The following is a 14322-nucleotide window of genomic DNA, read 5'->3' as shown; positions in this document are numbered from 1 at the left end:
GAGTGCACCCTGAATTTTCTTTATTCTTCCCTTCGCAAAATTCTCACGTAGAAGAAAACTGTAGCTGCACCTGCTGACAACGACGAGCCTGTCTGTGCCCTGCTTGTGCTGACTGTACGTGCGGTAGTTCGTTAGTTCAGATCCGGCCCTCACGCAGTAAAGATGTTGTTACCTCCGTTTCGCTTATTGTCGTGACCTGACTTCGCGACAATCTGGTGACCCGAACGCGACAAAATAAACACCGGACAGCAACACCATATGTTTCCGCACGACACTGTTCTTCACAGACATGTTCAGGTCCTTGGAACTCTCGCAACACGTTGCTTTAGAATCGTTGATGATTACTATACTGAGGCAGCTTCCATTGAGTTCACTAAATGGAATCCAGTACGAAAGACCGTCGGTAATATGACCACCGCTGTTATCCCGCAGATTTTGGTCGTAATTCGAATTATCACACAAACGAAAAACATACTATATGCATCAATGATCGTAACAGCTAGGATGCTCAAGAAAGGAGGCAGTCGCTGTCTTGCAGCTTATTTTTGGAAGAGGTTCGTTGCCAAGGCGTCTGCAAGATTGGTAATGGGATTGGTAATGGGTAATGGTTTGGACTAACTTGACTTGACTACCAGATGCTATCCCGAATATGGATAGTTTGGTGTGATAGTGTAACTGTTCTCAGGCTGAAACAGACGAACACACAGCACAAGCTGCTTAAGAGCATGCCAGCTATTGGCGGGAATCAAACGACGCACCTCTCGATTGCCAGTCGAGTAAGCTGGTCGGAAAAGAGATGCCAGCGTAGCGTAGTGGTCAGCGCACTCGACGGGCAACCGAGAGGTGCGTGGTTCGATTTTTTAAGTTCAGTGTTAGCGCCGCGAAGAAACTGTGGCTATGGGCGGCGTACAGACGTGGACAGACGGAGAAAGGACAGCGAGAAGGAGTGGGGGATAGAGGAGTTAGTATGCGTCCTGGGCCGACTTCAGGGGGTACTGTGCCGACATTCGTCTGGAAAGTTTTCGGAAAATCCAGGGAACCCCTCAGACAGCACAGCCGGTAACAGGATTCGAACCCGTGTCACCTCCCAGTCTCTGCTGCGTGGAAAGCGATCATCTTAAGCCACGGAAGCTTGTGTGTATGTCCATTTGACGCGCAACCTTTGTGCTGGGTGGCATATGAGCTACCTCATATGACGACTAACGCAGTCTTCTGCTGCCTATGCTTGTCAGTATACATGACCAGGCAAGCACTATTACCAGCACCATGATGAAATTTATAGCGAAACGCCTTGGTTGTGCAAGAGACCTGAGTGGACCAGAGCATTTACTGTGAACCCGGGGTTTGAACACATTCGAGGAAGACACCGGCGTGGTGACATGGTACAGTGCTGGACGAAAGTTTGCGGAACACGCTCCGGCGCATTCCTTCCCAACAGTGACACGTTAGCAGCGAATGGTGCCGTACGGACTCACAAACAGGTGACTGGGTTACCTAGGCATATGTCTGTAAGTCCGTACGGTGACATTCGCTACTAACTTGTCATCCTGAGGAAGGAATGCGCGGGAGCGTGTTCCGTAAACTTTTGTCCAGCACTGTACAAATCACTTTGACACTGCGTCCTCCAGATGTTACGGGGTGCTGTGTGCAAAATTAACCTACCAATCTACCACACTGTGGCGTCACGTCACGTGCCGATGATCGTGCTCGTCGTCGATCGAGACACGAATCGTGCAAAACGCTGGCAATTTTCCTTTAAATTAGCGCCGTCAATGAGCTATGTAGAAGGCGCGTCTGTCGTGCCGAAGCTTTGTGGGAATACTGCTGATATTTGGCTGGAATGTTCGTGAAACCCCGGTGAAAGCTCGGGAAAACACAGCCGGCGGTCGGTATCTTTGGATTTGGAGTCTCCATCCCGGCACCGGCCCGGGGGTTCACTCGGCCGCTGGAAAGCCGTGAAGTGTTACCTGCTGAGAATAGATCACCTTACGTGTAGATCAGTTCCTTATTATAAGAGATGGTCCGAAGGTACTGTACTGTGTTGTAGACAAGTGTGTGCCTCCTCCACCTCCGTCCGTGTGTTTCTGTGACTTTGTGGCAGCTATTGTGTACCTACCAGCTCAACGTCTGGCACTTTTATACGTCCACAATACGAGGTCGTATCGTGGGACATTGTTAATCGCAAAACGTCAGAGTTACCGTAATTTCACGCGTATAGGCCGCACCGCAGATAAGCCGCAGGACGCGTTTTTTGGGACGTTTTGAAAATTTTCTGGCAGATAAGCCGCACCCGCAGATAAGCCGCGGGCAATACGAGACGACTGGTTTGTGCGACAAAGGAGACCATAGAGAAGGCCATAAACCCTGTGGTCCATACTCCGGGATCGGCACAGTGTACAACAGAGGAGGTCAGTTCTGGAGTTCTACCAAGATCGGATTGTGCCCTTGTCGGGTGTTTTTCGTCGACTTTCGGTCAGTGAACTTCCAGAAGACGTGAATCACTGTCACCACTTTCCTTAAATCTGCTTGGGGGAATGCACCAGGAAGATCAATCTACTCGAATGTGGACCCGTCCCTGTTACGCACTGTTCGTGCATCGGCAGGGCAGTGCTGTTCCAGAGACACTGTCGGCCCTTTCGTTAAAATCGGCGTATGGGGAAAATACCAGGAAAAAATAGTCATCAGATAAGCCGCACCGGTGGATAAGCCGCAGGGCGCCCGTGAGAAAAAAAAATCGCGCATAAGCCGCGGCTAATACGCGTGAAAATACGGTACATGACAAACCATACCACAGCTTATACGAGAGCGTGCTGCGTGCTTTTCCTCATTCGTCAGTTCAGCTCTGCTACATCAACAATATTTTCCCACTCTACAGAATTATTTTCGCATTGGGGACATGGTTCTCTTGTGGGTACGGTGAATGATGTTGGTATGACTGATTACGGTCTTCACGTTGATCACTTTTGCAGTAAGTAAATTAAATTTGGACATTGTGCCACAGGTGTGCTGACTTGTATATTCGATAAGGTGGCACCACGAGTCTCAATTTCGTGGACTTTGTACACCACTGCTGCTACCTCTGACATATTCGTACTTCTCTTCGTGATACCGCTTTCCCAGTTTCAGCTTATTTGTTTCTGGAAATCCATACCGTTCGCTTTTATATGTCGCCGGTTTCTCAGTTTTGCGATTACCGCTTGAGGTATCCATTAATTAATTAATTGGTCAGTTTCCTACAATGGCTCTTTTTCCCGGGGACGATTCACGGTCAACTACGAGCCTTTCCCACATTTCCGTTGCCCGCGTTGCGTTAACAGTTGCTACTTCTTCCGCCTCAACAAACATCTCAAAATGTGTGAAGCGGTCTTTTCTTAAAAGAGCCTCATCGCGAAAGTTAAACGCCACTACTGCCCACCATATAGTTATGGATAGCATGGCCCTCGATGGAATTGTTACCATATAAAACTTGCTTCACCACTACAAACCAGTAATTGCATTGAATGCAATAATGGGATAAGTCGAATTATCCCATTTTTAGTATTTTTGTTGCAATGACATTTACTTACCAGTATTTACCTGCCAAATAAAAATTTGGACCGTACTGCAATTTATTGACTCGCTGTAGGAGGGTAAGAAACAGGAAATGCATGTGTGTCAATGGGATCGACAGCCAGAGCAGCCCCCTTTTCTACACATGCATACCAATGGTGTAGCTTAAATTTTGCTACGGTGCAGAAATCAACTTTGACTTCCACTGGAAAAACATGTTCTCCCTCCCTCACTTGACCGTGTCAGCAGTGCTACTGAGCGTTGTAATCGAAAAAAAAAAAAAAAACGTGCATTATGCAAATAAGTCATATTTTGCTGGCCATACACAATATTACTTTCAAGATTGTGCTCGTTTAGCAGCACGACAATCACGATCTAGGCTGCTACACTGCACAAAGGTAACTTTGGCCATCCTGCCGTCACCATGAAAGTCCGACTCGTGGAAACTGTTTTTTCCTGCACGAAAACCCTGTGCGTGCGGTGTTATTAGAAAAAGGGGATATGTCGTGCTCGGTTTTGTTCAATTTCTGCTAAGTCACACACATAGAACCGATGCTAACGGGACATGCATGTAGAGTAGACACATGCATATATGTTACACATTTTGCATTTGCGTTATTCCAGGAAACGTATCTGCAATTGCTTTACCAAATATCCAAATGCAGTTTTCTCGGTTTGGAATTTTTCTACTTATCCCCTTATTGCATACAGAGGCTCAATTGGACAACAGTTATTTCCGATCGCTTTACGTCACTTCTAAGGTTGTGAACGTGAATTTTCTTTCCTCATCAGGTTATGGTCGGATGTCCTTTGAGGCTTGCTGTGGCAACAAGAGTGACGTCGCCGAGAAGCCGGCATGGCAAGCAGCAGGGCAGGGGGCACCGGTGCACAAGGACTGTCCACCCCTGAGACATCCAGCAGTGCAGAGGCTCTGGAAGATGAGCACCAACCTTCGGGAGGTCAGTGGCACGCAGCAGTATCAACCTCCCACTTGTCTCCGCATTTTCGTGATTCTTATGGGACGAATTCGGCGTGTGTGTTTTTTTCTCTGAGAAATCCGACGTGACCGGTTAACATTGCGGCGTCTATTTGGCTGGCCTACTGACAATAGTCAAATTTGAATTGTGACACAGACAACGCCGGTTGTCTGAAAATATAGGCAACACTTTTCTTAATTCTTCTGTAAAAAAAAAAAAAAAAAAAAAAAACTCCAAGGATAGCGTAACATAATTTGACACCCAGCAAACCTTCTAGAAAATGCGGGTATACTTGCGAAAGTTCCCGGCCGCAATAGCTGAGCGCTCTCAAGCATAGGGAATCAAATTCCTCCTCAAGTGTTGCTGTTCATGCAGTGAAGACTGAAATCGTCGAAGCACAGGCGAGAGTCAGAGCTAAGAGGGAGCAGAGCTCCTTTCACGGTAAGGAGGCAGTACAAAAAAAATTTCTTAGCAACTTGATCACGTGCGCCATCTTTATGGAGGATAAGGCAAAAGAAAATTTCGGTTGTAATGGGTATGGAAAGGTTTATTGCGTTGTTTCCTGTACATGCTACAGCCCTTACTGCTTCTTTGTCTTCCGAGGCATTGGCTGAGGATTATTTTTGCACCATAACACTCGAACCTTGCAGAATAGTACATATACATTCTCTATAAGACCGCGAGGTACCAACTGACAAGGTACTCATCATTGTAATGAGGTTATTTTGTGGTTGATTTATGTTTCCAAACCGCGCAGCGTCCATTTACAATACACACAATATCGCCATGCACAGAAAGCGCTTCAGTCACTGCCTATTTTTAAAAACCAAGCCGTTAATCTGCCTGTTAAGATGCACTATGCGAAGTGATTCCATCGTCAGATGCATAAAGTTCGCAGGATCCTATTTTAAAAATCGCTACCGTGCGCAACGGTGGCAATGGCCGCAGCGAGCCGCACGAGTCGCTTTAACGTCATTACGGTACAGGAACGTCGCCCGCTACAGAGGGAGAGAACTCGGAAAGAAACGAGTAAAAAAGGAAAAAAAAAATGAAAGTGCGGAAAACACCGGCCCCGATTGGAGCGCGGGCTCTCTTGTAACCGTAGTGACATCACCGGTAACGTTTTTCCTCCTCCTCGTTTCGCCCCGCACAGCGAGTTGAGCGCCAACGCGCGCGTCGATGTTCAGGAATGTTTCTCTCTCTCTCTCCTTTTTTTTTTTGTAAGGAAAATATTGCATACCGGGAATTGTCTCGTGTTGGTTGTCAAGTCAAGTCCATCCTTTCATAATGTATCAGAAACGGAAAATATTCGGGATGGCTCATTATAAATGGAAGTTTGCTTACGGAAGACGTACGGATTTGGGTGTTGAAACCGAAAAGCACATCGCGATAAAACACGTAAATAAAGCAGTTGCTAATAGACAGGGCTGTGGGACCTATACTGAGGAGTACGCATGTTGTGATCGCGAGAGAGTTTGAGCTGAGCTGCTTTCAACGTTATATACATTACTGTTTACTCTCTCGTGTGCGACGGAAGGGTGTTCGCAAATAGGAACAGAGCATCAGTGGGAGCCCACTGTCAGTGCTGCAGTTCTGTTCTGAAAGACAAAAGTAAAGGAATGAAAGCCTCGATTTTTCACAGTTTCACAAGGACATGAAGGTGCTAGTTTGCTAGAAACGAGAAAGAAAGCTAGAAGGTGCTAGAAAATGAAAGTGAAATCCACGAAAGTCAGAGTCAAGGACTGCTGCGCAGGAGAGCTGGCGAGAAAGAAATCGTGAATGACAAAGACAAAGTGTGAGGGTGTGTTTGAGATGCGGTGGTATAATCTCATAACTTCTTGAAACGTGTAGTCGGGTGCGAACAGGAAAAGGAGAGGGAAGGGGAAACTTTGCTATCGTCCTTTTTCGTGTGTTTCTATTACGTTCTGTGCATCTTGGCCAATCAGTACCACGCCAGCACACTGTCATATGAATCCATATCCATAAATGGGAAGGAATGTAGGACATTAACAAATTTCCTTGGCATGAGTAGCAGCTGGGGCATGAGAAGGAACCTTTTAGTATTTTTTGAAATAATGATGTCGATCAATCAACCTTTACCTGTTTCGCCTTGTATCTGTGACACGTTGCCTGAAGTGTTCCGTGACTTTCAGCTATAATGGTAATAACATTGAGAACCCGTAGCTGTCGGTAATATTTGCTGTTAAACTATGCCCTGACAGAGAGTAATGACAGTCTCATCTCAGGCTAACGTCCATCGATAGGTGCGTATTAAGTGTACCGGACAAGAACAACTTGGTGTAAATGTCTCTTGGAAATGCTAATCCTAAAAGCATCAACTCAGACAGCGTTCTCGTGCGCAAGCAGATGGCATATACACCTGCTTATTTTTCTGTGGTGAACTTACTTTGTTCAATATAGACTTGGAAAAGATAAACGTTGGTCAATGTTTGGCGGCAGTCTTTGTCCAATTGCCACCTGATGACTTTCAGCTTGCGATCCCACCAGGGGCAGATGCAGGACCTTTCGGAGGGAGAGGGTTTCTGTGAAGCACAGCATACTATAACGTGGTATGCTGTTCTTTGAATCAGTTAAAATGTGGGCAGATTTGTGAAACATGACCCAGTGCTGTAAACAGAGACAAAGAAACGACACAATTAATACATGCACTGAATTTCAACCAAGACGTAGTACACAAAAGGTGGTGTAAAAGACTAGTACAGAAGAACGGAGTGGAAAACGTCTTGGTTGAAGTTCAGGGCAAGTGGTGTGTCGTTTCTGTGTCCCTGTTCCCAACACTGGGGTTTTTATCCATTATAAAGAATCCTGCTGTCCTTGACGGACAAGCAGAAAATTACCAGTTGACAATTGGACAAATGCTGCAACCAAATTTTGACCGATTCTCTTTTAAAAATCTATCACATACAATGCCAAGGTTAAGATGCTCAAGGTCAAGCACATGGTGATGACATAAATGGAGGGAAGGGTGTTTCAGGGCATCCGGACATCCTTTAGACTCGCCCTCGACACAATGTACATACAGGGTGTCCCAGAAAACGTGTAATTGAATTTTAATATAAAAAAAACTACGCCACATAGAATCATGCGGTCAACGGCATTTGTTCGTACTAGGTTTTTGCCACCTGCTGACGTGCATGTCATGTAAGCGAAGTTTAATTACGTAAATTTTTGCAAACTGAACTGGGAAATTTGCCAAGTAAAGGCTATTTTTTTACCCCACCAAGGTGAAGAGCGTGCCGAGTTTACTCAAATTAATGATAATTGACAGGAATATTGAGGAGCTATCATGTCGGAAAACATAGCCGAAAACCATGCTCTACTGAGCCGCTCTCAATTTCAGGAACTGCCACTTTTTCTACTATCACTCTGTGGGCTGGGCTTCCAACCTCCTTTCGTCGGACCGACAGCGATTGCCTCGCGCGTTTTGCTCAAGTGCCCCGAAAAGCATGATCTTCGACTATTTTTTCCCGATAGGATAGATCGTGAATATCACTGTCAGTTGTCGTGAATTTGAGTAAATTCGGCACGCTCTTCGTGTTGGTGGGGTAAAAAAGTGACCTTTACTTGGCAAATTTCAGAGTTCACTTCGCAAAAATTTACATAATTAAACTTGGATTACATCACGTGCACATGAGGAGGTGGCAAAAACCTAGTAATCACAAATGCCGTTGACCGCATTATTCTAGGTGGCGTTGTTTTTTTTAATAATATTCAATGACACGTTTTCTGAACACCCTGTATATTGTAAGGTGTTACGTAAGAACCCAATACAATGCGAGAATCCAGAACAGCACCGTTGCCTTCTTAGGAACAGGATGACGCCTGTGCCCCCTTGCTTCTTCTTCATTGCGTCCCGCGGAACACTACAATAGTAAGACCAAGGGACCGTGGTAAGACGAATAAATGTTAAATGTATGGCGCTCCGTAGCGCCTGAGTGTCTCTCAGCAGCATCAAGTGTAATGTCAAGATGTTTGATGACCTGAAAGACGGTAGTTGAAAAGTCAGAGAGTGCAAGTGGTGGTCTCGAACCTCCTGTCAGCTATGCTACCATGCTTGACGACGCCCGACGCGACGTCGCTTGCAGTCGGCGGAAGTAGCGGCACGCGCATATGTACGTCGTGAGAGGAGAAAGATCCAGAGTTCGACGCAAACCTTTTTCGCTTTTCCTGCACCTGCGTTGTCTGCTTCTGGCTCGGATTTTGTTGGAGAGCATGTTCGAAGAAGAATGCGCACACAGCTGTGCTTACAGCGCGCTATCAGCAGGGCGTGCATTTTAATCGTCGTCCCTTCTGCTTGTTCCTTCGACAATACGTGGGAAACGCTGGCAAGGTACGATGTAGTGTAAATACCTCTCAACTGCTCTCGCACCATAAGTATTTTTGCTCTATAACGTTGACAATGTCAGTTTCATGGGTCGTAGTCGAGATGGTGAAACCGCGTGATAAAACTGTTTCGCTGGCATGGCATGGGGTCTAGTGATGGGCAGAGTGACTCGTTTTAGTGAATAGATTCATTCGTTCAGTGATACATGACGTCACGACACGACGTAACGCGATGACGTCATCAGGTCACGTGACCTGCAATGTATTCTTAATATTAAACTTGTTTTTTTTATTTATTACAGAGAAAGGCGCCGCGCTTCCGGCAGCCGCACGTTGCTGTGATTATCTCTGCTTATTATCACCCCCTTTAGAACGGACGCGACAGGGCTGCTGCCGTAATTAAGACTGCTCAATGAGCTACTTGACTTAAAGTTAGCTGCCGAATGAATCCATCCCCCGTGATGGATGAGCTGAGGAACACCATACATGAACAAACCAAGTCAAGCCCTGTTCCCACACACACGATCAGGAGCGGTCAGACCATTCCTTGGATCCACTGGCGGATCCAGGCGGGAGGGGGGGGGCGGTTGCCCTCCCCCAAACATCAGATTATACATTGGATTTCCCTCTCTCCCTCCCCCACCACGCGCTCCGACAAAGGAACCGCCCCCCCCCCCCCCCGATATGTTGGATCCGCCCCTGCTTGGATCACGCCACGAAGAGCACACGAACAGTTCCAAAGAGAACGAATCACACTAGAACACACACATGAATTAGAGAACAGACACAGAATTATTCCCCCGCCAACAGCGCAAAGTGAATGGATCAGATAACGAGTCAGTGAGCCACCCGAGCACAGTGCACAACCGAACCGACCTGTGGTTCTGCAATGGACTGTTACACGAGTGAACTGCTACATGAATCAGTGAATTAAAATGCAGAGTAAACGAGTCACTTCGACTCTAGGGGAGCAGCGGTGCAGCAGCCAACCGTTCGTCAATTTGGCCGTCGGCCAACTGTTTCATACGACTCAAACTAAGTTGAATGGTTCAGACCGATTCATGTGATTCAGTGACTGGCTCATTCTCGCTAGTGTGTTGCCCACACCATACTCTCCACCCATAGCACAGTGGCACAGCCTACCTCCATGTACGCACAGCGCACGTCAGTGCGGATGCGTGCTGTGATTACAGTATGCATTCAGAGATGACGCCACGCCGACCGCTGTCAAACGTTTTGAAATCAAAGTTTCCATTTTTTATGTGGTTTTTGAGGACCCGCATTGAAGGTGCATCAATGAACGAATCGTTTTAGGGGACATGAATAGATTCACCCAGTTGAAGCTACTGATTCGTTCGCCAAGAACGAATCATTCACTCTCGGTCCATCACTAAATTTAGGGTCTCGTATATATAGTTCGTTCGAGACAGGGATGGGCATAAATACATTTTTTGAGTATTTAAATATAAATACAAAATACTTTGTTGACAGGGGTATTTAAATACTCTTCATAAATAGTTTTCAACATGAGTATTTAAATATAAAATATAAATACTGTATTTAAATACCGTAACTACTACCATAAATACTGTGAGGAAGATGTCATCTGGAATCATAGAAATAATTATGATCATAAGGACAAATCAGCGAGAAAGAATAACATTTATTTGTTAGACTATCATGGCGACTTGCCCTTCTTCCCGAAAGATCAAATGCAGGGCAACTTTAAGATATGAGTCAGTATATTCTGTATTTAAGAGTATTTATAAAGTATTTACAAGAATAAATACCCGAAAATTCGTATTTAAATATAAGTATAAATACATTTTTCAAGTCTGTATTTAAATACAAAATATAAATACATGTATTTATATTTTAAATAGTATTTTAATTACAATGTATTTAAATACTGCCCATCCATGGTTCGAGACGATTGATGGGAACAAATGTGCAGTGCTTTACACGGCGTTGCGCAAATAATCAGTACCATAACCAAATGTCAAAAAGGCACGTTATTGTGAAAATACTGCCGCATCAGAAGAATATTTTAATTGTATGAAATTTCCAAAGTACGACAGGCAATCAGCCCATGGTCCTTTATCTTCTAGGCACTTCTCTCGGTACATGCTAAATATCATCCTTACTCCTAACATGACTCGAAACCCTGTTTCATTCATCAAGCAGTCTACACAATATTTTTTTGTGCGGTGTATTATCAATCTGCAATCAGATTCACAAAAATGTTGTATCCTAAAGTGCACTCACTTAACACTGGCACAAGAGACGAAGGACCAGACATACACGCAAGCACTTTGGCTCTGGTTCTCAGTCTACTGTGTCAGTGTTCAATCAAAGCGATTTTGTATACAATATGTCATAGCAATGAGCCCAATCTTCTACGTTTTACAAAGATACCAGGGGGAAGCAGCCAGTGGCTTATCCAGAATCCCAAGCATGGGGGTCAGTTACAAAAAATTTTGGGGGAAACAGCAAGGTCCCCCCCTTGTAGGAAGTGCACAGGTAAAAAAGTTAGGGTGGGTGTTGCCAAATATTTGGGGTGTGTAGGGGGACATAGATGAATCATTGAAAGTAGCAATCCTGTTCAATCTCCCCTAGTGACGTCAGCAGACCCTGCTGTTATTAGGCAAGCGTCGGGAGCAGCCATAATCTCTTGTCAGTGACCTATCCAGTCCCATTTCACTGGTCCTTTATGCGCTTCAACATTTTACACAGCCATTATAAAACGATTGAGAGTTGGCCTTGCCTTGGTTGTAGTAAAATGATGCAACGAAAGACACCGCAACCAACGTACCACGTGAAGTGCATAGTCACCACGTTCGGCAGAAAAAGTTGCCGCAGGTTATGAACTTGCCAAACAACTCTGTAGAATATGACAGGAGAAAGTGTAGTGGCTTCGTTGAGACTGATTCACATTAGGATTATTGCAAACATTGGAAATGTAATCAGAGGCGTTTTTTCCACAGTGCGGTGTACACAAAACAAAATTCAGTGGAAGGAATCGGTAGCACATACCAAGTTCTCATGTTAGTCTCGTAGTGACATACTACATGAACCATAAGTAAGGCCAGCATGAATAGTCTTTGGCCAACATTGATCTCGTTGAACCCTGTAATGAATGTTATGGTACTAATAACAAAAACATGTTGCTGCAAAACGTTACAGTTGACGTGATCATGCCATGCTTGTAACTTGTATAGTTTATTACGACGTAGTTTAAGTATATATCTCTTGACAACATGTTTGCATCAGCAATAGGTCCTGAAGGTGTTCATGGCTTTGTTGCAGAGAACAAGCGGAAGAAGTTCCATCCGTTCCGTGCAGTGCGAAAGATTTTTCGCTGGAAGGTGAAGCGACAGGCAACTCCTCAAGAAGTTGTGGGGCCCTCGAAAAAGAGCCGTTCCACGGGCGAGCTTCAATCTGTTCCTGACGACGAGCAAAGGTAACACCACATTCAGCATTCACAATTTGGCACAAGCAATCCAGTCTCTCTCTTCCTTTTTTGTAAGGGTCTTATGATGTACATCCTGGAACCCTTCTTATTTTCTGACTTAGTAGCCACTGTACAAAGCCTATGTATTATTCTCCTTCAATACAGACACCCATATTCCATAGTATGTTACCAGTCTGATTTAGTGGTTTTCTGTTTTAACCCAAAAACTTGGAGGTGTTAATTTGTCGACAAAATCCAAACAGCTGACAGATCCACAAGACATACATTGAGACTTATCTTGCTGATGTATTAAACTATTTTTCTTGAGAATGAACTGTGGCTAACGAAATTTAGTATTTGTGAAGGTGCACTACGCATCACAGTTTCGTTTGACTGTCACGGTAAAGTTCACTTGCTCGTTCTCAGCTGCCACAGAGCTTCCTGTGACCAAAGTTTGTGAAATGCCAGACAAGCATTGTATCTTTGACACACCATTCAAAATTGTGCAGTGTTCCTCAAATTTTACATATTTCATTTGGTACCTGAGGAAGCGTGGACCTCCACGCGAAAGCTTGTACAAATTAAACTTAAACTAAAATCTTCAGTGTCGGTTTCTGTATTTTGTTTATGTGATCTACAGGACTTGACTCCCCTCTTCGTATACGCTTATATTTCATAAAACAAAAATATCGTGCACAGGTGCCCTATTCTGATTAGAAGTTGCACCCTGCACATTTTTTAAGCTTCGGCCTGTAACAAATTGTGGGATCACACTGAGAAGACTCATATTAGATATACATACTTGCAATTGCATTCCTTCTAGTAAACATGACATTTGCACGATACAATATTATAAGGTATTTTGCTGAAGACCATGTCCCACGAGCTGTCCAGACAGTTTACCAAGGTGTAGTTGTATAATCTGGACAGAGCTCTGTCCAGACACTTGTTACAAAACATTTGCACCACCTCTCAAACCACTGTTGAAAGTCGCTTTGGAAAAAAATGTCTTTGGGACACTCCTTCACCCAGGTTCGGATTGCCACTTTCACCCCCTCTGTATCCGAGAACCGTCGTCCTCGTAGACTATTATTCATCCTCATGAATAGGTGGAAGTCCGAGCGTGCCAAATCGGGACTGTATGGAGGATGTGGCATTACTGACCATTCCTGTTGCGCAAGGGCCTGCGATGTTGCAAAAGAAGTGTGTGGGCGTGCATTGTCGTGGTGCAACTAGATTTCATTCACCTGTTTCTTGGGTCTTTTCTTACGGATAGCTGAACAAAGTTCTAAGGGATTTGACGTAGAGGTCACTTTTGATTGTTGTCCCACGGTCGAGGAAATCAAGCAAAACCACACCCTTGTCATCCCAGCAGCCATTCAGCATGACCTTGTGTACGGAACGTTGGCTTTTGCTTTTTTTTTTGTCTAGGGGGGGGGTGGGATGTTGCCACTCCATTGACTGATTCTTCGTCTCAGGGTCATATAGGTATACCCAGGTCTCATCACCAATGCAGACATTCTTATAAAAGGTGTCCTCGTGGGCTTCAAATGCTGCCGGGAGGGCTGAAGACACCTCCAGTCTCGTCGCTTTCAAATCAGCTGTTAATTGATGAGGAACCCGCTTGGCACAAACTTTCCGGCATCCCAGGTTGTCAATCATCGTGTCGACAGCATTGTGACCATAATCAAGTTCTTGAGCGATTTCTCTGACGCAGATCCGACGGTCTTTGCGAATCCACCCCTTTGTCCACCCTGATCTGATTTGTGGCGGTGGCTGCTGTTGATGGCCTCCCACTATGTGGTTTGTCTTTAACGCTTGTTTTACCTTATTCCAATTTTGTCACCCATCTTTGCACATTGCTCACATCAATTGTCTCAGTACCATGCACATGTTTGAGTCTTTGGTGGATGTCTGCAGCAGTGCACCCTTCTTTTGTGAAAAACTAACTGATAGCCCTTTGTTTCTCCTTTGCGTCCATGGTCCCGACTGATTTAGAAT

At 45.0% G+C, this 14322-nt stretch overlaps 1 protein-coding gene across 4 annotated transcripts in view; it reads left to right on the top strand.

Moving 5' to 3' along the window:
• LOC135394457 (uncharacterized) overlaps window positions 1-14322 on the top strand; it is a 112487-nt gene that overhangs the window by 72870 nt on the left and 25295 nt on the right. For all 4 annotated transcript variants that reach the window (XM_064625191.1, XM_064625194.1, XM_064625193.1 and 1 more), the window contains 2 exons: window positions 4342-4508; window positions 12177-12330. In XM_064625191.1, the coding sequence (XP_064481261.1) occupies window positions 4406-4508; window positions 12177-12330 (257 nt within the window). In that variant the 5' untranslated portion in view covers window positions 4342-4405. The remainder of the gene's footprint in view (window positions 1-4341; window positions 4509-12176; window positions 12331-14322) is intronic.

The sequence above is a fragment of the Ornithodoros turicata genome, chromosome 5 (assembly GCF_037126465.1).
Source record: "Ornithodoros turicata isolate Travis chromosome 5, ASM3712646v1, whole genome shotgun sequence".
Lineage (NCBI taxonomy): Eukaryota > Metazoa > Arthropoda > Arachnida > Ixodida > Argasidae > Ornithodoros > Ornithodoros turicata.
Note: the sequence above shows the minus strand (reverse complement) of the source record. Positions and strands in the feature narration are given on the sequence as shown.